The sequence below is a fragment of the Eurosta solidaginis genome, chromosome 2 (assembly GCF_040869045.1).
Source record: "Eurosta solidaginis isolate ZX-2024a chromosome 2, ASM4086904v1, whole genome shotgun sequence".
Taxonomy (NCBI): Eukaryota; Metazoa; Arthropoda; class Insecta; order Diptera; family Tephritidae; genus Eurosta; species Eurosta solidaginis.
Window position 1 is genome coordinate 49,955,566 of NC_090320.1, and position 26,763 is coordinate 49,982,328.

General features: G+C 37.0%; 2 protein-coding genes across 16 annotated transcripts in view; one reads left to right on the plus strand and one right to left on the minus strand.

Annotated features, from left to right (window-relative positions):
- B4 overlaps positions 1–26,763 on the plus strand; it is a 628,513-nt gene that overhangs the window by 408,888 nt on the left and 192,862 nt on the right. The window lies entirely within an intron of this gene.
- LOC137239697 (uncharacterized) lies at positions 4,507–24,912 on the minus strand. Of its 3 annotated transcripts, none has more exons than XM_067765283.1 (4): positions 24,713–24,912; positions 24,618–24,629; positions 5,152–5,214; positions 4,507–4,847 (listed from the first exon to the last, which is right to left on the minus strand). In XM_067765283.1, the coding sequence occupies exons 1-4, from the start codon at positions 24,901–24,903 to the stop codon at positions 4,778–4,780; spliced, it is 336 nt and encodes a 111-aa protein (XP_067621384.1). In that variant the 5' UTR covers positions 24,904–24,912; the 3' UTR covers positions 4,507–4,777. The 3 variants fall into 3 exon arrangements, with proteins under 3 accessions (XP_067621384.1, XP_067621383.1, XP_067621385.1); XM_067765282.1 differs by lacking the exons at positions 24,618–24,629; positions 24,713–24,912 and adding exons at positions 6,423–6,434; positions 6,518–6,719; XM_067765284.1 differs by lacking the exons at positions 24,618–24,629; positions 24,713–24,912 and adding an exon at positions 6,518–6,719.

Here is a 26,763-nt window from a genome sequence, read left to right on the forward strand (position 1 = left end):
AAATTTACAGTGAATCATTGATAAGGATTGAAGACATTTGTTTGTCGATGTCAAACAAATCGTTAGTACAATTGGGCATGCCAGCAGCAAATCGTCCAATGCATGATATGTTCAATCGAGAAATGGAGCGTGAATACCATTACGATTGTAATGAACTAAACACATTTGTAACATAAAATTTAACTAAATTGAATGAACAGCAGCAACATGTTTATGATACAATCACGAATAATGTTAGCCATGGAACTGGTGGATTGTTTTTCGTGGATGCTTCTGGTGGAACAGGCAAGACCTTTTTGATTTCTTTGATATTAGCAACAATTCGATCAGATAATAACGTTGCATTGGCACTCACTTCCTTCGGAATTGCGGCCAACATGTAATATTTCGAAAACATCTGGAATGGCAAAAGTTCTTAAAGTATGTAAGATCATCGTATGGGACGAGTGTACTATGGCACACAAGAAATCATTGGAAGCACTTGATAGAACTTTGAAAGATCTACGAGGAAGCCAAACAGTTTTGGAGCTGCCATGATTTTATTGGCTGGAGATTTCAGGCAAACATTACCTGTGATCCCAAAATCCACTGCTGCAGATGAAATCAATGCATGTTTAAAATCATCGTATTTATGGAGACATGTACGATCCGTCAGCAGCTGAATTTTCACAGCAATTACTGAAAATCGGAAATGACCAAATGTCTGTCGATCCAACAGGAATGATTACATTGCTTAATAATTTCTGCACTTTTGCACAGTCTAAAGCAGCATTGATACAGAGTGTATTTCCAAACATAGTTCAACATTACAAAAACTATGATTGGCTCAGCGAAAGAGCAATTTTAGCTGGGAAAGATAAGGATGTCAATGATATAAATGCAGCTATTCTGGATCAAATACCTGGTGACATAGTTGCATATAAGTCAATGGACACTATTACTGATCAAGATGATGTCGTAAATTATCCAAATGAATTGTTAAACTCACTCGATTTGCCAGGCCTACCACCTCATAATCTATGATTAAAAATTGGAGCACCGATTATTACGCTGCGCAACATTAATGTGCCACGAATTTGCAATGGTACCAGACTCGCTGTGAAGAAGCTAATGGGTAACGTTATCGCAGAAACAATTTTGAAAGGGAAGTACAAAAAGAGAAGACATTTTGATACCCAGAATTCCACTGATTCCGAGGAATTTACCATTCGATTTCGCAGTTCCCTATTCGCCTTGCCTTCGCTATGACAATTAATAAGGTGCAAGGACAGTCTCTACAAATGTGCGGTATTAATTTAGAAAACCGAATTTTTCTCATGGTCAATTGTATGTAGCTTGCTCACGTCATTATTCATTTACGCGAAAGATGGAAAACCCAAAAACATTGTCTACCAAAAAGTGTTACAATAAAGTTGGAATGAAATTGTATCAAAGAATTTGTTTCGTATTAATTTTATTCCCTTTCAGCAAACTATTGAATTTATCAATTTTTGTTGTTATATCGGCCTACTGATTTGTAAGATCGCGGGTTCGAATCGAGCTCAAGGCCTAACAATAATTTTGTATACTCAGTTGAGCAGAGCTCACAGAGTATATTAAGTTTGGTTGGATAACGGTTGGTTGTACATATATAAAGGAATCGAGATAGATATAGACTTCCATATATCAAAATAAACAGGATCGAAAAAAAACTTGATTGAGCCATGTCCGTCCGTCCCTCCGTCCGTCCGTCCGTCCGTTAACACGATAACTTGAGTAAATTTTGAGGTATCTTGATGAAATTTGGTATGTAGGTTTCTGAGCACTCATCTCAGATCGCTATTTAAAATGAACGATATCGGACTATAACCACGCCCACTTTTTCGATATCGAAAATTTCGAAAAACCGAAAAAGTGCTATAATTCATTACAAAAGACAGCTAAAGCGACGAAGCTTGGTAGATGAGTTGAACTTATGACGCAGGATAGAAAATTAGTAAAATTTTGGACAATGGGCGTGGCACCGCCCACTTTTAAAAGAAGGTAATTTAAAAATTTTGCAAGCTGTAATTTGGCAGTCGTTGAAGATATCATGATGAAATTTGGCAGGAACGTTACTCCTATTACTATGTGTACGCTTAATAAAAATTAGCAAAATCGGAGAAGGACCACGCCCACTTTAAAAAAAAAATTTTTTAAAGTAAAATTTTAACAAAAAATTTAATATCTTTACAGTATAAAAGTAAATTATGTCAACATTCAACTCCAGTAATGATATGGTGCAACAAAATACAAAAATAAAAGAAAATTTCAAAATGGGCGTGGCTCCGCCCTTTTTCAATTTGTCTAGGATACTTTTAACGCCATAAGTCGAACAAAAATTAACCAATCCTTTTGAAATTTGGTAGGGGCATAGATTTTATGATGTTAACTGTTTTCTGTGAAAATGGGCGAAATCGGTTGATGCCACGCTCAGTTTTTATACACAGTCGTCTGTCTGTCCTTCCGCTCGGCCGATAACACGATAACTTGAGCAAAAATCGATATACCTTTACTAAACTCAGTTCAGTTAACACCTTTCTTTTGATACCCATATTGTACAAACAAATTCTAGGGTCACCCTTGGTCCACCTTTATGGCGATATCTCGAAACGGCGTCCACCTATGGAACTAAGGATTACTCCCTTTTAAAATACTCATTAACACCTTTCATTTGATACCCATATCGTACAAACGCATTCTAGAGTCACCCCTGGCCCACCTTTATGGCGATATCTCGAAAAGGCGACCACCTATACAACAACCACCACTCCCTTTTAAAACATAATTAATACCTTTAATTTGATACCCATATCGTACAAACACATTCTAGAGTCTCTACTGGTCCACCTTAATGGCGATATTTCGAAACGGCGTCCACCTATAGAACTAAGGCCCACTCCCTTTTAAAATACTCATTAACACCATTCGTTTGATGCCCATATTGTACAAACAAATTCTAGGGTCACCCCTGGTCCACCTTTGTGGCTATATCTCGAAACGGCGTCCACCTATGGAACTAAGGATTACTCCCTTTTAAAATACTCATTAACACCTTTCATTTGATACCCATAACGTACAAACGCATTCTAGAGTCAACCCTGATCCACCTTTATGGCTATATCCCTAAATGGCGTCCACCTATAGAAATATGGCCTACTCCCTCATAAAATACTCTTTAATGCCTTTCATTTGATACACATGTCATACAAACACATTCCAGGCTTTCCCTCGGTTCATTTTCCTACATGGTTATTTTCCCTTATTTTGTCATCATAGCTCTCAACTGAGTATGTAATGTTCGGTTACACCCGAACTTAACCTTACTTACTTGTTATCATTATTATTATGAAAAATTTTTTCTTATTTGAAAAAAATTTTTAAATTAGAATAGAAGAAAGAATAAATTTAGACAAATAAGAGAAGAAAAGAAAAAATTTATCATAACAATTATTATTAATTAAAAAATTATTGTTAGGCCTTGAGCTCGATTCGAACCCGCGATCTTACAAATCAGTAGGCCGATATAACAACAAAAATTGTTAATACATCCCAGAGCACGGGGAAAAAGTGTCAATAAAATATGACACTATGGCAGCATTGCCATCAAACAAGTTCAATTTTCACATCCATTCTGCAACATATGTCGCAGTGTTGTGAATATCAATTGGCACAAACCAGAATAGAAGTAGGATTAATGAAGACAAACAAAAACCGCTGTGATGGCTGAATGGTTATAGCAGCGGCGCCTAAACGTTGCCGATGAAAGAATTTAGCAGTTCCCGAAATGGATCTATACAACGAGCTTTGGCAGTTGTCTAAATTTTTTCTTTCTTCTATTCTAATTTAAAAATTGTTTCAAATAAGACAAAATTTATCATAACAATAATAATGATAAAAAATTATTGTTAGGCCTTGAGCTCGATTCGAACCCGCGTTCTTTCTTACAAATCAGTACGCCGATATAACAACCAAAATTGTTAATACATCCCAGAGCACGGGGAAAGTGTCAATAAAATATGACACTATGGCAGCATTGCCATCAAACAAGTCCAATTTTCACATCCATTCTGCAACAGATGTCGCAGTATTGTGAATATCAATTGGCACGAACCAGAATAGAAGTAGGATTAATGAAGACAAACAAAAAACCGCTGTGATGGCTGAATGGTTATAGCAGCGGCGCATAAACGTTGCCGATGAAGGAATTTAGCAGTTCCCGAAATGGATCTATACAACGAGCTATGGCAGTTGTCTAAATTTTTTCCTTCTTCTATTCTAATTTACAAATTGTTTCAAATAAGACAAAATTTATCATAAAAATAATATTGAATTTATCGCCTAGCAAAGCGGGCGAGGGTACGCTAGTATGATAATAAGACACATTTATATTTGTTTAAATATTATATATCCGATTGCTTTCTGGGGGTCAAGTCCTTAACTGTGAAAAACTGAAAAATATCCACTTATTGAAAACTCATTTGTACATACAATTTACACTTTAAATTTTAATGCGATTCTATAAAGTATTGTGCACATTGTTTTGCTGAATGAGCGCTGAATGTAGAAGTCTTATGTCAGTGAGAAAATATTCACCAAACGCCATGAAAACAAAAGCGTCATTCTGCAACAGTGCGTTTGAGTTTGAATGACACAATAGAGTACACTAGTACGAAGATTTTATCCGTAAGTTTTTTTGTTCACAGTTTTGCTTTACAGAATCAGAATTTCAAAGTATATACAATTTCTTGTGTACACTTTAAATCTCACATTTAGCGTTTAGAGCCCCTTGTTGCACAGTACAACTGCGTTTTGAAAGATCTTCGATACTAAAAAAGAAATTAAAAGAAAAAAAAAAATATTTAGTATACGTTTGCAACTAACATCACATTTACACTAGCCCCAAATGCATACTTCGGAATGAGTCATTTGAAAGCGTTTATATTGCCTTCGTTAGCATTTCGCTTAACCTTCCCTGTAAGGCTCTACTGTGGATTGCATTGGCAGGTCAAATCAGTCATAACATACATAAGTGCGACTTATATGGGGAAAATACATCACAAATCGAGGTTTTCGCCCAAAATAACGCATTTGGTGCAGTGTAAATGTGACTTAAAGATATTCAAATCTCACTCATTTTGTAATTGTGTAATGCGTCCCGTTAGCTGCTGTATTGCGGTATTAAAATTGTCAATCCTTCGTTAAAATGTAAATTGTATGAAAATTATAAAAATAAAAAACCGTTTAAAAATATGAAAAATGTGTTTATACAGCAGCAAACAAAAAAATAGTTGTTGCAGTTTCAAGCAAATTTAGTCAATTATATTTCACTTTTTCTAATTTCTATATTTTAAGAAAAAACTTTAGTGATCTTTGGAACTTAAACTATGAAAATCAATCTTAAAAATGTTTTCGAAAAAATTCGAGATAATTAAAAAAAAAATCGCACTTAATATTTGTAGTTTTAAAATTTTTTTTTTCAAATGTGCACTTTTATAGCCCAGTCAATTCTAAACACACTTTGTAAAAGTGATAGGACTCCCAAAATTCACATTGATTTTTGAAAGCTTTTGTTTTCCGAACGTAGTCTACGATTTTCTTCTACTTAAAAAAAATATTGACACTTTGTTTGGAGAAAAATCTTAAACAACCTTCGAGAAAATATTGAAAGTTTAAAATGGATTGGGCTAAAAAGTGCATACAAACCAAACAAAAATTTAAAAATTTTATGTAAAAAGTTCGAATTTTTTCGAAAAAAATTTTGTAATTATTTTGTGTTATTTATATTAGAGAAAAATTACAAAATTTGCATACGGCGATGGTCACTTGGAGATGTTTCTGAATTTTCATCAGTTAGCTTTTCAGAAGCTAAGTTTTGAAATCGAAATCTCCAACATTCATACTTCACACTCAGCCGTATAAATGATCCGCTGCACGCTTTGCAATTTGTCTATAAGTATTTCTTTTTTGTTCCTATTCCTTTTATATATAATTAGGTACATATATAGTCTATATTTATTATCCAAATTGTGTGGAATAATTTTAGACTCTTTCAACGGAACTTGATCAGTCAGATTGGATATTCTAGCAGTGCATTATAAGCAGTCTTGAGTTGTTCACTATTATATCAATTGTTAGTGAACAGCGGAAGCATTTCTAATAATGCACTGCTGCAAAATCCAATATCACTGATCAAGTTCCGTTAAACAAGCCTAAAATTATTCCACAAAATTTTTATAAAAAACCAAGCCATAAAATTCACAAAAGTTTTTTCTTTAAATATCAAAAATATAAAGCAGATTTTGCTTAATAAAATCCGATAAATATTTGTCACTGCTATTTTTCTATTCGTTGCTGTATGTTAGTACACATAATAATTAATATTTTCACCAAATTTTGCTTACCAACTTGTCATGCTATGTATGATACAGCGAAATATGCAAAAAAAAATTATTTTAATTATAAGCAAATTTTAATAAAATACAAAATTTTTTCATACGTTTGGAAATTTGCCTTTTCATTATTTGCGATTGCCTCCAGATTGGTTTTTAGATTTCCACATTCATTTCCACCGTCAAGATAGGACGTAAATGTGTCGTCGGCTTGCACCGTGTCGAATGAGATAACCAGTAAAGCGAATATTATTGCGTATAATAGACGACCCATCTTGCAAGAACGTTGAATTGAATGCATCTAAAAAGTTTGATTTGTAAATTCGTTCGTTTTCTTGATAGCAATCGATGTGGTGTGTCATGACTTAATCCCAAGTAGCTTAACTGCAAATATTGTACTTGGGATTATGTCACTGCCCATGAGATGCCATAATACCAATCGGGATAATGTCACTCTTTGCCTTTAAAGAAGAAAATTTAATTTAACCTAAATTTTGATAAACCAAAATGTTTAACTTGTTAAAATTAAGAATTTCAATTTAAAATAAATCACAAAAAAATTTTCCGAGTATTATCAAAATCTGCACTCACATTTTTTTAGAAATACCTTTTTATAATATTATTGTTACCAACTGCAGTGTTATAAACCTAAGCAAAAAACTTGTGGTTATATGAACGCAGTAGGTGTGACATAAGTCCAATTAAAAAATTTGGCGCTATGCCACTTGGGACTACTTCATATCACCAATAGCTGCTAATCTTATCAATACAATTATAAATCAAGTGACTTACTGATTACAAAGTTTACTTATCAGTTAGAGTGCGTTTGTACGTATAATAATAGAATATTATGAAAAAAGTTGACAATGTTCGCACGGGGTTCCCAAACTTTATTTGTGTAAAATCAAAATTTTTTGACAATAATTTCCTCTCGGGAGATTATTCATAAAAGCCAGTAGACAGTATTTACACTCCGATCACGAAGCGAGTAGTGCCGGGGTTGGGGACCGATACAAAAATCGAATAGGCGCGAAGACTTTAAGCTATGCTACAAATTTCAAGTAGAGCGATCGTGGTATGGCTTAAAACAATTTTCGATGGGTGCATAAGGCTGAATCGTGTACCGCACTATTGTAGAACTGCTCGTGTAGTTTTCTTACCAAAGGAGGGGAAGATCGGTCATATCTATACAAAAGACTACAATTAGCGTAACGTTATTTCTACTCAAAACCTTTGGGAGGTTGATAAATGTGTACACAAAGTCCAAGATGGATAGAAAAACTACATAGGGTGAGTATAAACATAAAGAAAGGCCTTTAAGAAGAGGAGTAAGCCTTAGGAGTCATCTTAGACATTGGCGGGGCTTTCAACAATGTCTATCTTGTGAAGTACTTCCAGCGATAACCGAATGGATCATATGCATGTTGAATTGCAAGAAAATTAATTCAAACTGGGGGTTGTATGATGCCACAAAATCTGTGGCAAGAGCACGATGCAGCGCGGGGTGTTACCACCTCTACTGTGGCTGTTCGATGAAGAACCTGTCAAACGTCCGGCTTACGCAGATAACGTTGCAGTTGTCATAAGTGAAAAGTGCCTTCAAAAAATTAGCTCTTTGATGAATCAGGCGCTTTGAGATACACATACCTGGGCATCTAATGTTGCGTTGAGCGCCAACGCAGAGAAAACGGATATGGAACTATTTACTAAGAGCTATAAAATGGACTGCTAGGAGGGGTGACCCTACAGGAGAAACCGTGCACTAAATGTCTAGGAACTATTCTAGACAGTAAGTTGTCGTGGAAGCTCAACGTGGTGGAGAGAGCAAAGAAGCCCTCGACGGTATTCTATGCCTGTAAAAAAATTTGAGGGTGTACGTAGGGTCTATCGCCCCCTCTTTCATTAGGTATTACGGACTAGTTTGGTAGGCAGCCACACAAAAAATACCTGTGCCAAAAACATTATGGGGTACGCATATTATCAATGATTAGCATAACGGGAACCCCGAAAACTACTTCCACAGCAGCATTGAATGACATTCCGCTACCAACTCTAACAAGACTTCCAGCAGCTTGTGTGCAGGTCGTATAGCCATAGCAGATCTCCTGCCTGTGCTTCGAGAGAAATCTTGCGAACAAAATTGAGACGGAGGGTTGGCGGAAGTTACGGAAATGGCAGAAATGACAATATTAGTTTATACCGATGACTCCGAATTAACAGAAGGGGTTGGGTCAGCTGTTTACGGTGTCGATCAAAAAATAAGTAGATCCTACAGGCTGCCAGATCACAGCAGTGTCTTTCATGGGGTAATTATAGACGTGAAGAAAGCAGCAGAAATTCTGGAGGAAGTGCGTTTAAGCCGCAGTCGCGTCAATACATATATTAATAGTCAGAAGGCGATCTAGGTAATATTCTTACACAGTATTTCATCAAAATGTATTCTGGATTCCCAGTCATACGGGGATAGAATTCATAGATAGATAAAAGGCGTGCCAATCCGAAGAAATAAAAAAAAACACGAATTGCATATGATCCATCAAGCAGGAAACCCGTGAACAGAAACGCGAGAATGCGAAGTTTCTAAGATCATGTGCAAATTTTACGACGTTAAGCTCACAAAGTTGCTCATATCACTAAAGATAGAAGTCTTAAGACTCACGGTGGGTATACTAACTGCACACTGCTTTCTGGTTTCACATGCTTATACGTTAGTCCTCATCAGCTACAGCAGATCTAGGAGGTACGTTCTGTGTTCTTGTCCCGCGCTCGGTAGGTCAAGGCGAAAGCTACTAGGGTCGACAGAGTTACCAGATCCCGAGGTAGCAATCAAGCTAAGTTCTATGAAGCTTCGAGTGTTTGCCAAATAGATGGAGTTCTATGACATAAGTCCTGGGCCCGAATTACGTAATACAATCCGTGATCGAAAAATATTATTATTATTAAATCACAATAGCTGAGAAAAGGTGGATCGGATAAATGGCATATTTGAACTAGCGACAAATACTACTCATTAGATCCATTATTTATTATAATTTTTGAAAAAATGTTTGACAGTTGCATAGTTTTCGCTTGAGTGAAAATGGCTTTCAGTCACTGTTGTTGTTGTTGTAGCAGTGAAACGGGTGTTACACTGAAATGACAGCCCTTGGTCGGGCAAAATCCCGAGTGGCTACAGTACATAGAACCAGTTGCCTTTTCAGTCACTGGGTTTTTTTTCGATCTGAGGGTCAAACAAATTCTGGTAATAGTATGGATACATTCAGTATATGTGAGGTCTTTATTGAACGGCCAGTTCCACCTAACCTGAGGAGAACATAGTACACGTTAGTTTACTCGGGATACGCTGTAATGTATATATGCATTTTCAGCTGTTGAAAGAGACAGCAAAACGCAAATGACATTAGGGACTTTCATGCAAACACCACTGTTGAGCAACCATTGAGTAATTAATTCTTTGAGGTACCGCTAATATATTTAATCAACTCAACAGTTTGGAGCTTATGTTAAATTACTAATTATGCTACACTCACATTTTGGGTTTTGATCGGGTGTGTGGTAGTTATAAGAAGTGTAAAAGAGCCCCTATGGTTACAGTCCAAACTCACATCTGACAAATGATGCTTTGCAACATGTTTCCATCAGTTGAGTGATAGAAACTATATATTTATGTACCTTCACTACGGTAAGCACCTTGCCGATGGTGTTAAGCCTTAGCCGAAATCCATAGGGTCCTACTACGTTCCTCATAGAAAAGCGGCTATTTGTCAGAGACGTAGAACTACCAATCCCCTGCTTCCGCGGTGTTTCATGGAACTTATATATTGTTTATTTGGGAGGAGAGAAGGAGAACGGATGACAAGCTAGTGAAAAATAAAACTTTGCGGGGAAAGGAAAAAAGTGTACACAAGAGTCCGAATTAGAGAGATTAAAAGAGCCCCTCATGATACCATCTACCATCCTACAGCACTAGGAATGCCCTGGGGAAAGGAGCATTTGATTTGGGCTCGTGAAGTGGTAGAAGCATTTTGCTGCCCTCGGTACCGCAACTGTTAGGAAGAGAAATAAGTTTCGATCATCCGAAGGCGACAAGCTTGTTTTTAATAGTCAAAACGAAACTAAGGTTAGGGCAGTGAGGCTGCAGAGCGGTTGTGTCTTCGTGCCCATTTCGCCTGGGCAGTACAGAGCTGGTACATTGCCCTTGGAACCTCACTTTAGTGTAAGAACACGGAATGAGCGATGTTCAGCGAGTGAAACGCTACTACTAGCTGAGTGGAAGGAGTGTTTTTTTTAGCAGGGGCTTTTCCCTTTAGGTTATCTCACCCGTTTCCAACCCAACTGAGGGGAGGAGTGAGGCAGACTTATGGCCACCTGATGCCTTCCACAGCCATAAAGGGCTGCCACTGTTCCTTTTTGGTGCATTACCCCCCAGTCCAAGAATCTGCCTACGGATCATCGACTGGTACAACTCCGCCGTGCATCCTGCCACCGTGCAGCAATGGGTTAGCCAAAATTAATATATTATTCCTTGCAGCTCTTATTGCAGACAACGGGATCCTCAGCGACCAGTTACCAGACTACCCATGGGTAGCACGCCAGTGTGACAAGGCAAATCATAAACTTCCCGTCTCTGTTACGCGTTACCTCGCCTTATTATCGTTAGAGATCAACTTGCTGTTGCCAGCCGCTAACCATATCGCCACTCAGCTGATGCCATTCTGCACCCCACGTTGCAACGAAGGTTGGCCGACTGCAGATCTAGTCACCGTAACAGTAATATCAGACGCCTTCCGTCCTAATCTACTATGTATGTCGCATACTACATACCCAGATCACCTCTCTCCCCACAATCTTGGTATAGAAAGTTGCTGCTTTCCTAACACCTCGAGCCGTATGTGTATGAGTATGTATTCGTACTGAGAAAATAAATACTACGTTTTCTTTGTTTGGGGTTTGTGAGATCTCCAATTGATCCTGGATTGACTGAGTATTACCTCAGCTTTCGACAAAACCTATCGTATAAAATTTTAAATATCTGTATAGGGATGGTTTTAGAGATATGGGTGGAAATATGGTTCCTAATATAACAATAATAAGTTGGCGCGATAAACCTCTGAGGAGTTTTGATACCAAGATTCTCATCCAATTTTCGACTTTAGATATATGTTTAAGGTCGTCTCCAAACTGCTAATGCGGCTGGCGGAAACTATTTTGCTGATAAGCTGTTGTTTAACCGCTGACGGAGCGACCCCGTTTAGATAAACCTTTTCTAAATTATTTGATGTTGCTTTTCCCAAAATTAGGACTGATGACCTTGGGTGTGCTAAAGCAGCAAGGAGAGACAAATGCTAAAAAAATATTGTAGTACAGTCTTATACGTATATATCCATCTCTCTTGCTATTAAAGTTAGTTCGTTTCCGCTTGAGAAAAGAACATAATTCTATTCATCAGAACTTCTCGCTGCAAGATAAGAGTGTGCATAATATTTAAAAATAATAGTTTAAAAAAACTAAAAAAACACGCTTTTATAGCTAACCGAACTAAAAAATAGAAAATAATTTTCAATTAAAAAGAGTTTATATAACAGTAGTAGAAGGTCAAACAATCATTTATAGTTAATCACCTCAAAATAAAATTATAGTAAAATTTAAGTTGTTAACAGAATAATTTAATTCACAGTAAAAACGTGGGGTACATTTGACTATATTTCATATCTTTCCTGTCAGATAGTTGCCAATAGAATGATTGTAACATTCAATATCAAGCACCCCACGCTTTTTACTGTTTATTCTGTTAATAACTTAAATTTTACTATAATTTTATTTTGAGGTGATTAACTATAAATGATTGTTTGACCTTCTACTACTGTTATATAAACTCTTTTTAATTGGACGCGGTCTTTCGCCGAAATTGCCAAGGGTCGGCAGATCATTGGCATTATAGACGAGAGCAGCGAAGATGGCAGGATCCCGAAACAACAGTGGAAGTGGATCGAGGCCGCGCTCGCTACGGTGGCCGTTAAGGTTAAGAAAGACAACCATGGTCCATCGCCATCTTACACCGATGCAGGGTGGTTCAGGGTATTGTCAAGCTAATTGCCTGTGACGACGCCAGGTCGGTAAACCTCTATAGGGCCGCCGTCACGCTGATAGGGGTGGTATATCCGGGCGCGCGCCTCAAGGTAGTGGAGGCGCGTGATATTCCCTCACGACCAAGGGCTAGAGCCTGGCTTCCAGTGACGCCAACGGACCCAGCTGACATCCCGGAGCTGCTCCAGGAGTACAACCCGCCACGGGTTTGGAAGTCAACCCGGATAAAACCGAGCTTGTCCTCTTCACGAGGATTTTTCTTTACACCGCCAAGAATTGGGGGAACGTTCTTAGCGTTTAGCGATCAAGTCAAGTACTTGGGAGTCATTCTGGATAGGAAGCTATTATGGAGTGACCATATAGTGGAGCGATCCAAGAAGACAGCAGCAGAGCTGTTAACCTGCAAGAGGACAATTGGCACCTCCTGGGGATTCTCCCTTAAGGTGACCTACTGGATTTACACAGCCATTGTGCGCCCGATTCTTCTTTATGGTGCCTTGGTCTTGTGGCCTGCACTAGCTAAAAGTACCTATCTTAAAATGCTTCAAAAGGTGCAACGGAGTTCGGAGCTCTGCATTACCCGGGCTCTCGGCTCCACTTCAGATGCCGTTACATACATACAGGGATACATAGATAGATATAGGCCAAGCTGATAAAAGCGTGTTAAAAAGGGCTCCAGTATGCTCTTTCGTAGATGTGCCATGCATCCACTTCTATCATTAATAAAGGAATGCGTTTTTGCATTATGTGCAAGGTTTCAAATCTATGGCCATTTGGGTGGTCAAATAGTTCAATTGACCTTATGTCCGTTAACCTTATGTCACCCCACCATCACATTATTGCATTGTCATCGAGCCTTGATACGTGTGCAAAGCTTCAATCAAACTTATGGCCATTCAAAGTGGTAATAAGGCCAATTGACTTTATGGCCGTTGACCTAATGTCACCACACCATCACATTAATGCATTGTCATCGAGGCTTGATACGCGTGCAGAGTTTCAATCAAACTTATGGCCATTCAAATTGGTAATCAGGCCAATTGACCTTATGGCCGTTGACCTTATGTCACCACACCACCACATTAATGCATTGTCATCGGTCCCTGAATCGTATGCAAAGTTTCAAATTAATCAGACTTCCAGAAACTGGTGAAAATTAGACTCAAAGATTCCGTTACATACAGGCCAAGCTAATAAAAGCGTGTTAAAAAGACATGGCTGTGCCGAAGATTTCATACCTTTCATAAATGGGGCTGAACAATAATCTTATCCCATTCGTAATAATAATCGTTTGTATAAGATAAGAAATATATAGTGAACAGATGTACATACCTAAGCGATAAATATAAAATAAATAAAATAATTCAAACAAAATTTTAAATTAAGCGGTTTTATTGAAAACAATACTTACATTAAGTCATAACAATACTAAAAGCAAGAAAATAACTCGGTAGGTTCTAGGTACTAGTCATCACACTCCTTATCTATCTAGGGCGTCGATCAGACAATTAAATAAAAGCATTGGACGCGTAAACTTTCTATTGATAGTCATAAGTAAGACCATAATAAGGCTACGCCTCACATATTTAGAAATTTCACGACGACCGACAAACTAGACAAGGTTCCTAAAAAGAACATTTCCGACTCATTTTACAAATTGTATGAGCGTGCAAAGAAGTGTATCGAAGAGAAAGGACAGTATATTGAATAATAAAAAGGTTTATAACTGTCCTTCAGTTGGAAGGTCATACTGGTGAAAATCTAGCGAATCAAACTTTAAAGTTTCTTGCCAAAGACTGTGGTTTAGATATTCAAAATTGTAGAGGACAATAATATGACAACGCATTAAACATGTCCGGGAAGTATAAAGGTGTGCAAGCAAGCATATAGAGTTTGAATGAGAATGGAGCAGGTACCATACTGTTCCGCGCATTCCCTTAATTTGGTTGGAGAGCACGCTTTGAAGTGCTGTTTTTATGCAGTAGATTTTTTCGCCATTATGCAGACATTATATAATTTTTTCCGCTTCCATCTATCGTTGTGGCGTACTAAAAAATAAAGCAAACAATGAGAAAACTTTGAAGACATTTTCAACTACACCCTGGGAAGCACATTCGAATGCGACGAATGCAGTTTACGATTCATTTGATATCATATTAGTGGCTCTAGAAATCATTGCTGATGATGAATCACAAAATACGGGTATCGCGAATAAAATGAAAAAAAATCGAATTTAGTTTCATGTTGATTTTATGGAACTCTATTTTGACTGCTAAAGAGAGTTTAGTTTCATTCCGTGAAAAGTTCAATGATTTCTAGAAAACTCAAAACAATTATTACCTGAAGTAGAATTTTCGCCTCGCTATGATTTTAGGTCAAAAGGTTTACTCGAAATCATCGACAATCTTCACAGTCAAATCAAACGACGTGCAAAAGTGTATATGGAAGTTTCAGAGAGATTTGCATTTCTCATCAACTTTTCTCTAAGTCATGGAGACCTCGACGAAGCTATAAATAACTTAGTTCGTTTTTATTCTAGAGATTTGGAAGAAATTTTCATTGAAATGAAATAATTCCAAAATTACGTGAACTCCAGATACACTGATGCACAAAAAACTCATAGTCATTTGTATACAATTCTAATGGAAGATCAATTAGCCGATGTATTTCCTAGCACAAAAATAGCTCTTCGGTTTTTTTTAACATTAATGATCACAAATTGTTCTGCCGAACGATCCTTCTCTCGCAATTAAAAAGAATCAAAGTTGCTGAAAGAGCTACAACGCGGCAAGAGCGACTCGAGATGTTAGGTATACTTTGCATTGAGTCAGATTTATTGAACAAAATCGATATTGATGATATTGTGACGAATATTACAAACGCTAAGGGTACTATCATCTCTAAGCCAATACTAAGCAGTGACTTGTATGCACATAACCAAATTAATCATTATGTCTACACATATGCCCATACAAGCAGCGGAGAGCAACGCGCAAACACATGCATATATCTAAGATACTCCCAAAAGTATGCAATTATTTGTGCAGTAATACACGCGCATATAAGAAACTGTACACGTGCATCTGTAGTTATAATTTTATAGCTGATAACTAAGTAAATTCTGGAAACGCCTAGAGGTATGGAACGAGGAAATCGAAGAGTGTAAAAGAGCGCAATCTGAGCAATCATAAATTCAGTTTGATTTAAGCACGCTATCTGTCGAGAAGTAGTAGTTTTATTGTACTTGAATAAATGCCATTTTGCATTATTGAATAGTGGAGTTATTTATTCAACAGTTTAGTGATTCGAACGTTAGTAGAAGGTTACAAATAAGAGGAATTTCCATAAATTCGTTACAATATAATTGTCGAATTTGCCGAAAACAAATGAAGAAAACGACATGTTTAAAATGTAGATAGTAATCCTATTGATATTATTACATGGTGACAATAAAATGTTTATGAAAGATATAAGTTTGTATTTTTTAATCGAAAAAAAGGGAACGGACGTGAAAAAGGGCCCCCAAATTGATGTTTACCTAGGGCCCCGTTGAGGGTTAATACGGGCCTGGGTATATACTATATATACCACCGATCTCTATTGTTTTTCAGACAACAATGAATGATCAATACGTAAGCATTCAGGGAAATTTGATGCTTCTAGCTGTTAAAACTGTATTTCTGCCATGAAAAGCTCTCAGTGAAAACTCATCTGCCTTGCAGATGCCGTTCAGAGTCGGCATAAAACAAGTAGGTCCCGTCCCGCCAATTTGTGGGAAAAATAAAAAAATAGCAGCACAACGCAAATTGGAAGAGAAGCTCGGCCTAATACCTCTTCGGAGGTTAACGCGCCTTACATTTATTTATTATTTTTATTTATGGGGTGAAGTTTGAAGCTTTAATCTGATCAATTGAGGAAGATATGAAAAAATCATCTTTTCTGAAACATCGGTTATATGGGGGATATATGCTATAGTGGTCCGATCCGACCGGTTCCAACAAATGTATAATCCGACGCCCAAATATACCCGCTCAGAAAATTTTATTAAGATATCTCAAAAATTTAGGGACTAGTTTGCATACAAACAGAGAGACGGACATGGCTAAATCAACTCAGCTCTTTATCCTGATAATTTCGGTATACTTATATATATATTTTTCTTCAAGGAATTACAATTTTGAGATTCGTCCCGAAGTTAATATACCATTTCATTTTCATGAAAGGCATAAAAAGAACAATTTACTTAACGAAATTTGACAAAAAATTACCACTGCTATTTTCATGTTCGCTGCTGCACATCTCAGCGGTGCCCAGTATAAACTACGATTATTTTAAAACAGCTCAAAATGTACGCAGAACCTACAAGTACGCTTTTCCATCAAACAAATCTTTGCGTTTATTTCAACTTCAGCTAGAACAGTGACATATAATTTGATCTCGACCATCAACCAAGGAGCAGTAAGCACATACTTACACGTTGCATAACAACACTCTTAACGGTATTACAGGAAGTATACACTAAGCGGAAGCTGAGTGCAAAAAACAAAATAAAATTGTGCCCAGCCCGCATTGTGTACTCCACTTTGCGCGTTTCATGTTTTGCTTTTATTTCAAATTTTCTATTTCCTATTTCATATTCTCATCTCTTGACAACAATGCTAAGACGAATGTGGAATCATATTTGCGAAACGGTTAAATTTAACGGACTAACGCAATATTGCTCTGCTACTAAAGCTGTTTTAAAAATAACTCGGGTACTTAAAATTTTGTTTTTATTTTTTCATTCAAGCAAAATTTATATCTTAAACTTTAGATATCAAAAAGCGCATGCCTGTCGTTGTTATTGTAGCGATAAAGATACTCCCCGAAGGTTTTGGGAGTATTATCGATATTAATGGTAATTTGCCGGATATGTATATGGTACGCTCTGGTAATAAGCACCATTAAGGTACTAACCCGACCAGCTCGGAATGATTCAATATGACCACCTTCTAGGTCATGTTACATGAGAAGCTTGGGGTAGCCTTAGCATCGGCTGCTGAAGAAAAAGAATTCGCCACGGGTAGGTGGGGTTAACAATTGGGTTGGGGAAGCTATAAGTAAATTGCGCTGCCAATGTCTTGAGAAGGTTGCGCTACACTACCCCTTCAATCATTTGCGTATTCTAGTCGCCTTTTGCGAATGGTCATACCTGCCGCTGGTACATTCTAAGCCCCTGTTATCTATACCCTTCATAATACTAAAGCTACAATCGTTGTTGAAACCGATATACGAGCCGATTTCTGTGAAACAAAATTTGAGAGCTTGTGGCCACAAAGTCGGTGGACAGGGGCACACCACACGACGGAGCATTGTCATCTATGCTGTGAACGCTGGTGATGAACCAACTGCGCAGGCGAATCGATGTGGGACCCGTCAAACTTTGGTATTCGCAGGATCGGGCGCATCTTAACTGAGCATCTTCTATGGGATTGACCGCCAAGCGAAGAAGATCGGTATGATTTTGTTTACTAAGAGGTACAATGCCCCAAATGAGACAATGCTTAGGCTAAGAGGGGTGATTTTGCAGGAGAACCCATGTACAAAATATAGAGGAATCCTTCCAGGCGGTAATTTGTCGTGGAAGCTCAACGTACACGGGAGATTCATGTAGGCTTTGACGACATTTCATGCATGTAAATTAATGCTGTGGTGTTCGTGGGGTCTATCGCGCCCTCTCTCATTGTGTACTTACATCGATTTTTTAAGTCTATTCTATGCTATGGAGTGCTTGTTTGGGAACGGCCATACATTAAAGAATCTATCTTAACAATTAGAGGGCGTATGTAGGCTACAAATGCCCACCTAACGGGAGCCCTAAAAAGAAGCCCCGACAGCTGCAATATATGCCATTCTGCACATTTCACCTGTAGATGTAGTGGCGAAGAACATAGCAACGAGACTCAATGCAGCTTAACTGCAAACCATACGTCCGTGGTAGTATAGCATCATCAAATATTGGTCGTGCAGGCTACCTAGTTACTTACCTGCGTTTTGATGGGTCTTTTAGAGCCACAATAAGGGTGGAAGGTTGGCGCAAGGGCGCTCAATTAGTAAACGTGGCAATACATATGTATATCGATGGTTTCGAAGTTATAGAAAGTGTAGGATCTGCGGTATAGTATACTGACCCGGAAATAAAAAAAATCCCACAAGCAGCCAGAGCACTGTAGCGCTTTTCAGGCGCAAGTAGCCTAAAGCAGTAGGAACGCTGCCATTCTCTTCGTGCAGGTAGCAGTACTGAGGGTTTCTCGGAGTTAAACTTTTGAAACTTCTTCCGCCTAACGGGCCCACTCTAAGCGCTCGCTCTCCTGTTCTATTCTGTCGACCACTGCTTCCAAGCGCTGGAAAACTCTTAGTGCCAGGTCCTGTATAGATAACTATTGACTTCGCATCAGTATTAAATGTTCAGTATACAATTTAGACCGCATGTTTTGCCATAAAGTCGAGTGAAGGCGAAGAAAGCTCTTGTTGCTTTGTTTACGGTAGCATCTTAATGAGCATTCCATATGAGGGATCTCTGCAATGTAAGCCCAAGGTATTTTGCTTCTATTAAAAATCGGATTTTGGTGCCGCCCAGAGATAGTTCTGTCATGAATAGTAAAAGGCGCTAGGACAGTTTCACATCACCTTTTTATGATGCACAGGGTTTGCTGCATGAAGTTGAATATTATTTCATCTATGACACGCTCCCCTAGAAAAGAGGGAGTACATCTCTTTGACGGCATCCTCTAGCGGCTAAAATTGCTCAGTTGTCCCTCTCAGCTCCACGATAGAGGAGAGAGTACATCCCCTTGACGGCGAATTTTATTATTCACAATGGAATCGGTTGTCTCTGCTGGCTCAAGACTGATTTCCTAGCCTATAATAATTTGTTTCATATACTTTTCATTTTTTTCCGTGTGGCTATGAATATTCGGCCCCTTTGGATTTTCCTGAATGATAGGCACATTTATTTCTACACAGAAGGAGTTTGTTGAGGTTTCAAAGCATTACTAATTAAACACATATTAAAGAACAAATTATTATTATTGGGCCAAGTAAGAATTTTAATAATATTGTTATTGGAGCTTTTCGGACGGGGTTTTTTCCTTGTTAATAAAACAACGTTTTATTTAAACTTCCTACGCGTTTCGACGCAATTTTTGCGTCTTCATCAGGGATTTTTTTAATTATAATTTTTTGTACATTAACACTAATAATTTTTTTGATAAATAACATTTAAAGTATAGAACATACACATCTATAAATACATCATTGACACACTGTACACCCTTTGCTTTCACCAGTCAAAAATCTACTGGTGATGTATTTATAGATGTGTATGTTCTATACTTTAAATGTTATTTATCAAAAAAATTATTAGTGTTAATGTACAAAAAATTATAATTAAAAAAATCCCTGATGAAGACGCAAAAATTGCGTCGAAAAGCGTAGGATGTTTAAATAAAACATTGTTTTATTAAGAAGGAAAAAAACCCCGGCCGAAAAGCTCCAATAACAATATTATTAAAGAACAAATCTTATTCACTAGGAAAATATTCGTGATAGAATATAGAAACTTATAAGAGCACTTTGCACACACAGAAGAAACATTTGAGTCGCTGCTAACGATCAAGTAGGCATTGTACCTAAGTAAGCACTAATCCAAAGAGCAACAATTTGAATCTACGAATTTATTATCTTCTATAAGAAATAAAACTAGTTATATGCTCTCCTTCTACACACCTCAGATAAATATTCCATATATGATAATAAGACACATTTATATTTGTTTAAATATTATATTTCCGATTGCTTTCTGGGGGTCAATTCCCTAATTGTGAAAAACTGACAAATGTACACTTATTGAAAGCTCATTTGCACACATAATTTACACTTTAAATTTTAATACGATTCTGTAAAGTATTGTACACATTGTTTTGCTGAATGAGCGCTGAATGTAAAAGTCTTATGTCAGTGAGAAAATATTCATCAAACGCTATGAAAACAAAGGGTCATTCTGCAACATTGCCTATGAGTTTTGAATGTCAAAATAGTGTACACTAGTACGAAGTTTTCATCAGTGAGTTTTTTTGTTCACAGTTTTGCTTTACAGAATCAGAATTTCACAGTTTAAACAATTTCTTGCGTACACTTTAAAGCTCACACGTAGCCTCTAGGGAGCCTTGTTTCACAAAAAAACTGCCTCTTTGACGCTTATGATCTTCGATTCTAAGAATGAAATTAAAAGAAAAAAAACAATACTTAGCATACGTTTGCAACTGATATCACATTTACACTAGGCCCAAATGCATACTTCGGAATGAGTGATTTGAAAGCGTTTACATTGCCTTCATTAGCATTTCGTTTAACCTTCCCTGCAAGCTCGACTGTAGATTGCATTGGCAGGCCAAATCAGTCATAACATACATAAATGCGACTTATATGAGGAAAATACATCACAAATCGAGATTTTTCGCCCAAAATAATGCATTTGGTTCAGTGTAAATTTGATATAAAGATATTCAAATCTCACCCCTTTTTTAATTGTGTAATGCGTCCCGTTTGCTGCTGTATTGCTGTATTCAAATTGTCAATCCTTCGTTAAAATGTAAATTGTATGAAAATTATAAAAGTAAACAAGTAAGGAAGGCTAAGTTCGGGTGCAACCGAACATTATACATACTCAGCTGAGAGCTATGGAGACAAAATAAGGGAAAATCACCATGTAGGAAAATGAACCTATGGTAACCCTGGAATGTGTTTGTATGACATGTATATCAAAGGGAAGGTATTAAAGAGTATTTTAAGAGGGAGTGGGCCTTAGTTCTATAGGCGGACCCCATTTAGGGATATCGCCATAAAGGTGGACCAGGGGTGACTCTAGAATTTGTTTGTACGATATGGGTATCAAACGAAAAGTGTTAATGAGTCTTTTTAAAAGGGAGTTGGCCTTAGTTCTATAGGTGGACACCTTTTCGAGATATCGCCATAAAGGTGGACCAGGGGTGACTCTAGAATTGGTTTGTACGATATGGGTATCAAACGAAAAGTGTTAATGAGTATTTTAAAAGGGAGTTGGCCTTAGTTCTATAGGTGGACACCTTTTCGAGATATCGCCATAAAGGTGGACCAGGGGTGACTCTAGAATTGGTTTGTACGATATGGGTATCAAACGAAACGTGATAATGAGTATTTTAAAAGGGAGTGGGCCTTAGTTCTATAGGTGGACGCCTTTTCGAGATATCGCCATAAAGGTGGACCAGGGGTGACTTTATAATGTGTTTGTACGATATGGTTATCAAATTAAAGGTAGTAATGAAGGTTTCAAAAGGGAGTGATGGTAGTTGTATATGTGAAGGCGTTTTCGAGATATCGAACAAAATGTGGCCCAGGGTGACCCAGAACATCATCTGTCGGGTACCGCTAATTTATTTATATATGTAATCCCACGAACTGTATTCCTGCCAAGATTCCAAGGGCTTTTGATTTCGCCCTGCAGAACTTTTTCATTTTCTTCTACTTAGGTGTCACACCTATTTTACAAAGTTTTTTTTCGAAAGTTATATTTTGCGTCAATAGGCCAATCCAATTACCATGTTTCATCCCTTTTTTCGTATCTGGTATAGAATTATGGCATTTTTTTAATTTTTCGTAATTTTCAATACCGAAAAAGTGGGCGTGGTCATAGTCGGATTTCGGCCATTTCTTATACCAATACAAAGTGAGTTCAGATAAGTACGTGAACTGAGTTTAGAAAAGATATATATATTCTTGCTCAAGTTATCATGTTAACGGCCGAGCGGAAGGACAGACGGTCGACTGTGTATAAAAACTGGGCGTGGCTTCAACCGATTTCGCCCTTTTTCACAGAAAACAGTTATCGTTCTGGAATCGAATCCTCTACCAAATTTCACAAGGATTGGTAAATTTTTGTTCGACTTATGGCATTAAAAGTATCCTAGACGAATTAAATGGAAAAGGGCGGAGCCACGCCCATTTTGAAATTTTCTTTTAATTTTGTATTTTGTTGCACCATGTCATTACTGGAGTTGAATGTTGACATGATTTACTTATATGAGCCGTTTATTTTGAAAGTGGCATAAGTCATTTCCAACTCATGGTCTTAAATGCATTGTTGTTTTTGAACGAATGCATATATAGATGGTTCTACAATTATAAAATAATAATAAGAATTGCATCTTTTGGATATTGGACTCTAAAAAACTGGAGGCGAGGAGAGATACAAACAAATTACCACTGAACCTAAACGACATGAAATGACTTATGCCACTTTCAAAATAAACGGCTCATATACTGTAAATATATTAAATTTTTTGTTAAAATTTGACTTAAAATAATTTTTTTTTAAGTGTGCGTGGTCGTTCTCCGATTTTGCTAATTTTTATTAAGCATACATATAGTAATAGGGGTAACCTTCCTGCCAAATTTCATCATGATATCTTCAACGACTGTCAAACTACAGCTTGCAAAATTTCTAAATTACCTTGTTTCAAAAGTGGGCGGTGCCACGCCCATTGTTCATAAGTTCAACTCATTTACCAAGTTTCATCGCTTTATCCGTCTTTGGTAATGAATTATCGCACTTTTTCGGTTTTTCGAAATTTTCGATATCGAAAAAGTGGGCGTGGTTACAGTCCGATATCGTTCATTTTAAACAGCGATCTGAGATGAGTGTCCAGGAACTTACATACCAAATTTCATTAAGGTATCTCAAAATTTACTCAAGTTATCGTGTTAACGGACAGACGGACGGACATGGCTCAATCACATTTTTTTTCGATACTGATGATTTTGATATATGGAAGTCTATATCTATCTCGATTCCTTTATACCTGTACAGCCAACCGTTATCCAATCAAAGTTAATATACTCTGTGAGCTCTGCTCAACTGAGTATAAAAATCTGAAAAATATGTATATACAACAGCAAACAAAAAAATAGCAGTTGCTATTTCTAACAAATTTCGTCAATTACATTTGAATTTTTCTATTTTCTATATTTTAAGAAAAAACTTCAATGAACTTCGGAACTTAAACTATGAAAACCAATCTTAAAAAATGTTTCGAAAAAATTCGAGATATTTAAAAAAAAATCGAACTTAATATTTTTTAATTTTTTAATTCTTTTCAAGTGTGCAGTTTTATAGCCCAGTCAATTCTAAACTCACTTTGGAAAAGTGATTGGACTCCCAATATTCACATTGATTTTTGAAAATTTTTGTTTTCCGAACGTAGTTTGGGATTTTCTTCTATTTAAAAAAAATATTCGCACTTTGTTTGGAGAAAAATCTTAAACAACCTTCGAGAAAATATTGAAAGTTTAAAATGAATTGGGCTAAAAAGTGCATACATACTCAAAAAAGTTTAAAAAACTTCAAGTAAAAAGTTGGAAATTTTCGTAAAATTATTTCCAATTTTTTCGAAAACAATTTTTAAATTATTTTTTGTTATTGATATTAGAGAAAAATTACAAAATTTGCATACCGTGATGGTCACTTGGAGATGTTTCTGAATTTTCATCAGTTAGCTTTTCAGAGCCTAAGTTTTGAAATCGAAATCTCCAACATTCATACTTCACACTCAGCCGTATAAATGCTCCGCTGCACGCTTTGCCATTTGTGTATAAGTATTTCCTTTTTTGTTCCTATTCCTTTTATATATAATTAGGTACATATATATAGTCTATATTTATTATCCAAATTTTAGGGAATAATTTAAACTCTTTCAACGGAACTTGATCAGTGAGATTGGATATTCTAGTAGTGCATTATAAGCAGTCTTGAGTTGTTCACTATTATATCAATTATTAGTGAACAGCGGAAGCATTTCTAATAATGCACTGCTGCAAAATCCAATATCACTGATCAAGTTCCGTTGAACAAGCCTAAAATTATTCCACAAAATTTTTATAAAAAACCAAGCCATAAAATTCACAAAAGTTTTTTTCTTTAAATATCAAAAATATAAAGCAGATTTTGTTTAATAAAATCCGATAAATACTTGCCACTTCTATTTTTCTATTCGCTGCTGTATGTTAGTACACATAATTATTAATATATTTATCAAATTTGCTTACCAACTTTTCATGCTATTTATGATACAGCGAAATATGCAAAACAAAATTATTTTAATTATAAGTAAATTTTAATAAAATACAAAATTTTTTCATACGTTTGCAAATTTGCCTTTTCATTATTTGCGATTGCCTCCAGACTGGTTTTTACATTTTTGCATTCATTTCCATCGTCAAGATAGGTAAATGTGTTGTCGGCTTGCACCGTGTCGAATAAGGTAATCAGTAAAGTAAATATTATTGCGTATAATAGACGACCCATCTTGCAAGAACGTTGAATTGAATGCATCTAAAAAGTTTGATTGGTAAGTTCGTTCGTGTTCTTGATAGCAATCGATGTGGTGTGGCATGGCATAATCCCAAGTGGCATAACTGCAAATTTTTTACTTGGGACTATGTCACTGGCCATGGGATGCCATAATACCAATCGGGATAATGTCACTCTTAAGCCTTTAAAGAAGAAAATTTAAATTAATTAAAATTTTGATAAACCAAAATTTTTAACTTTTTTAAATTAAAAATTTTCAATTTGAAATAAATCACAAAAAAATTTTCCGAGTATTACCAAATTCTGCACTCAAATTTTGTTAGAAATACCTTTGAGATAATGTTATTCTTACTTTGGATTATGTCAACCCCACTACAGTGTTATAAATCCGAAGCAAAAAACTTGTGGTTATATGAACGCAGTAGGTGTGACATAAGTCCAAGTAAAAAATTTGGCGCTTTGCCACTTGGGACTACTTCATATCACCAATCGCTGCTAATCTTATCAATACAATACAATAATTCAAGTGACTTACTGATTACAAAGCTTACTCATCAGTTAGAGTGCAGTTGTACCTATAATAAGAGCATATTATGAAAAATGTTCATAATGTTCGCACCGGGCTCCAGAACTTTATTTGTGTAAAATCAAAATTTTCGCCAGCAGACAGCATTTACACTCCGATCACAAAGCGAGTAGTGCCGGGGTTGATGACCGATACCAAAATTGAATAGGCGCGAAGACTTTCAGCTATGCTACTAATTTCAAGTAGAGCGATCGTGGAATGGCTTAAAACAATTTTCGATGGGTGCATAAGGCTGAATCGTGTACCGCACTATTGTAGAACTGCTCGTGTAGGTTTCTTACCAAAGGAGGGGAAGATCGGTCATATCTATTCAAAAGACTCCAACCCCATTTGCTTAACATTATTTCCGTCCAAAACCTTTGGGAAGCTGATAGATGTGTACACAAAGTCCAAGATGGATGGAAAAACTATTCTCCACAACACAATATGCGTACACCAAAAGCAAATTGGTAGACATAGCACTGCATAGGGTGATTATAAACATAAAAAAATTCCTGTAATAAGTGGAGTAAGCCTTAGGAGTCATCCTAGACATCGCCGGGGCTTGCCACGAAATCAGTGGACAGGAGCACGACGCAGGGCGGAGTGTTACCACCTCTACTGTGGACGCTAGTCATCAACCAATTCCTCAGGCGTTTCGATAAGAAACCCATCAAATATACGGCATACGCACATAACGTTTCAGTTGTCATAAGTGAAAATTAGCTCTTTGATGGATCACGCGCTTTGAGATACACATACCTTGCATCTAATGTTGGGTTGAGCGCCAACGCGGAGAAATCGATATGATATTATTTACTAAGAGCTACAAAATTTACTGCTAGGAGGGGGGGGGAGGGGGGCGACCCTGCAGGAGAAACCGTGCACTAAATGTGTAGGAACTATTCTAGACAGTGAGTTGTCGTGGAAAATCAACGTGGAGGAGAGAGTAGACAAGCCCCCGACGGTATTTTATGTCTGCACACTGCTTTCTGGTTTCACATGCTTAAAAGTTACGCCACGTCAGCTACAGCAGGAAGTGCATTCCATGTTCGTGTCCCGCTCGCGGTAGGTCAAGGCGAAAGCTACTAGAGCCTACAGAGTTGCCAGATCCCGAGGTAGCAATCAAGCTAAGTCCTATGAAGCTTCGAGTGTTTGCCAAATAGACGGAGTTCTATGACATAAGTCCTGGGCCCCAATTGCGTATTACAATCCATGATCGAAACACATTTTTTAAATCACAATAGCTCTGAAAAGGTGGATCGGATAAAGGGCATATTTGAACTAGCGACAAATAGTACTCGTTAGATCCAGTT

Coding starts and splice junctions, on each gene's coding strand:
- LOC137239697 (XM_067765282.1), bottom strand. CDS start 6,711: ATGCATTCAATTCAACGTTCTTGCAAGATGGGTCGTCTATTATACGCA. Junction 4,848..5,151: donor ATTACACAATTACAAAATGA/GTGAGATTTGAA, acceptor TTTCTTTTTTAG/TATCGAAGATCTTTCAAAAC.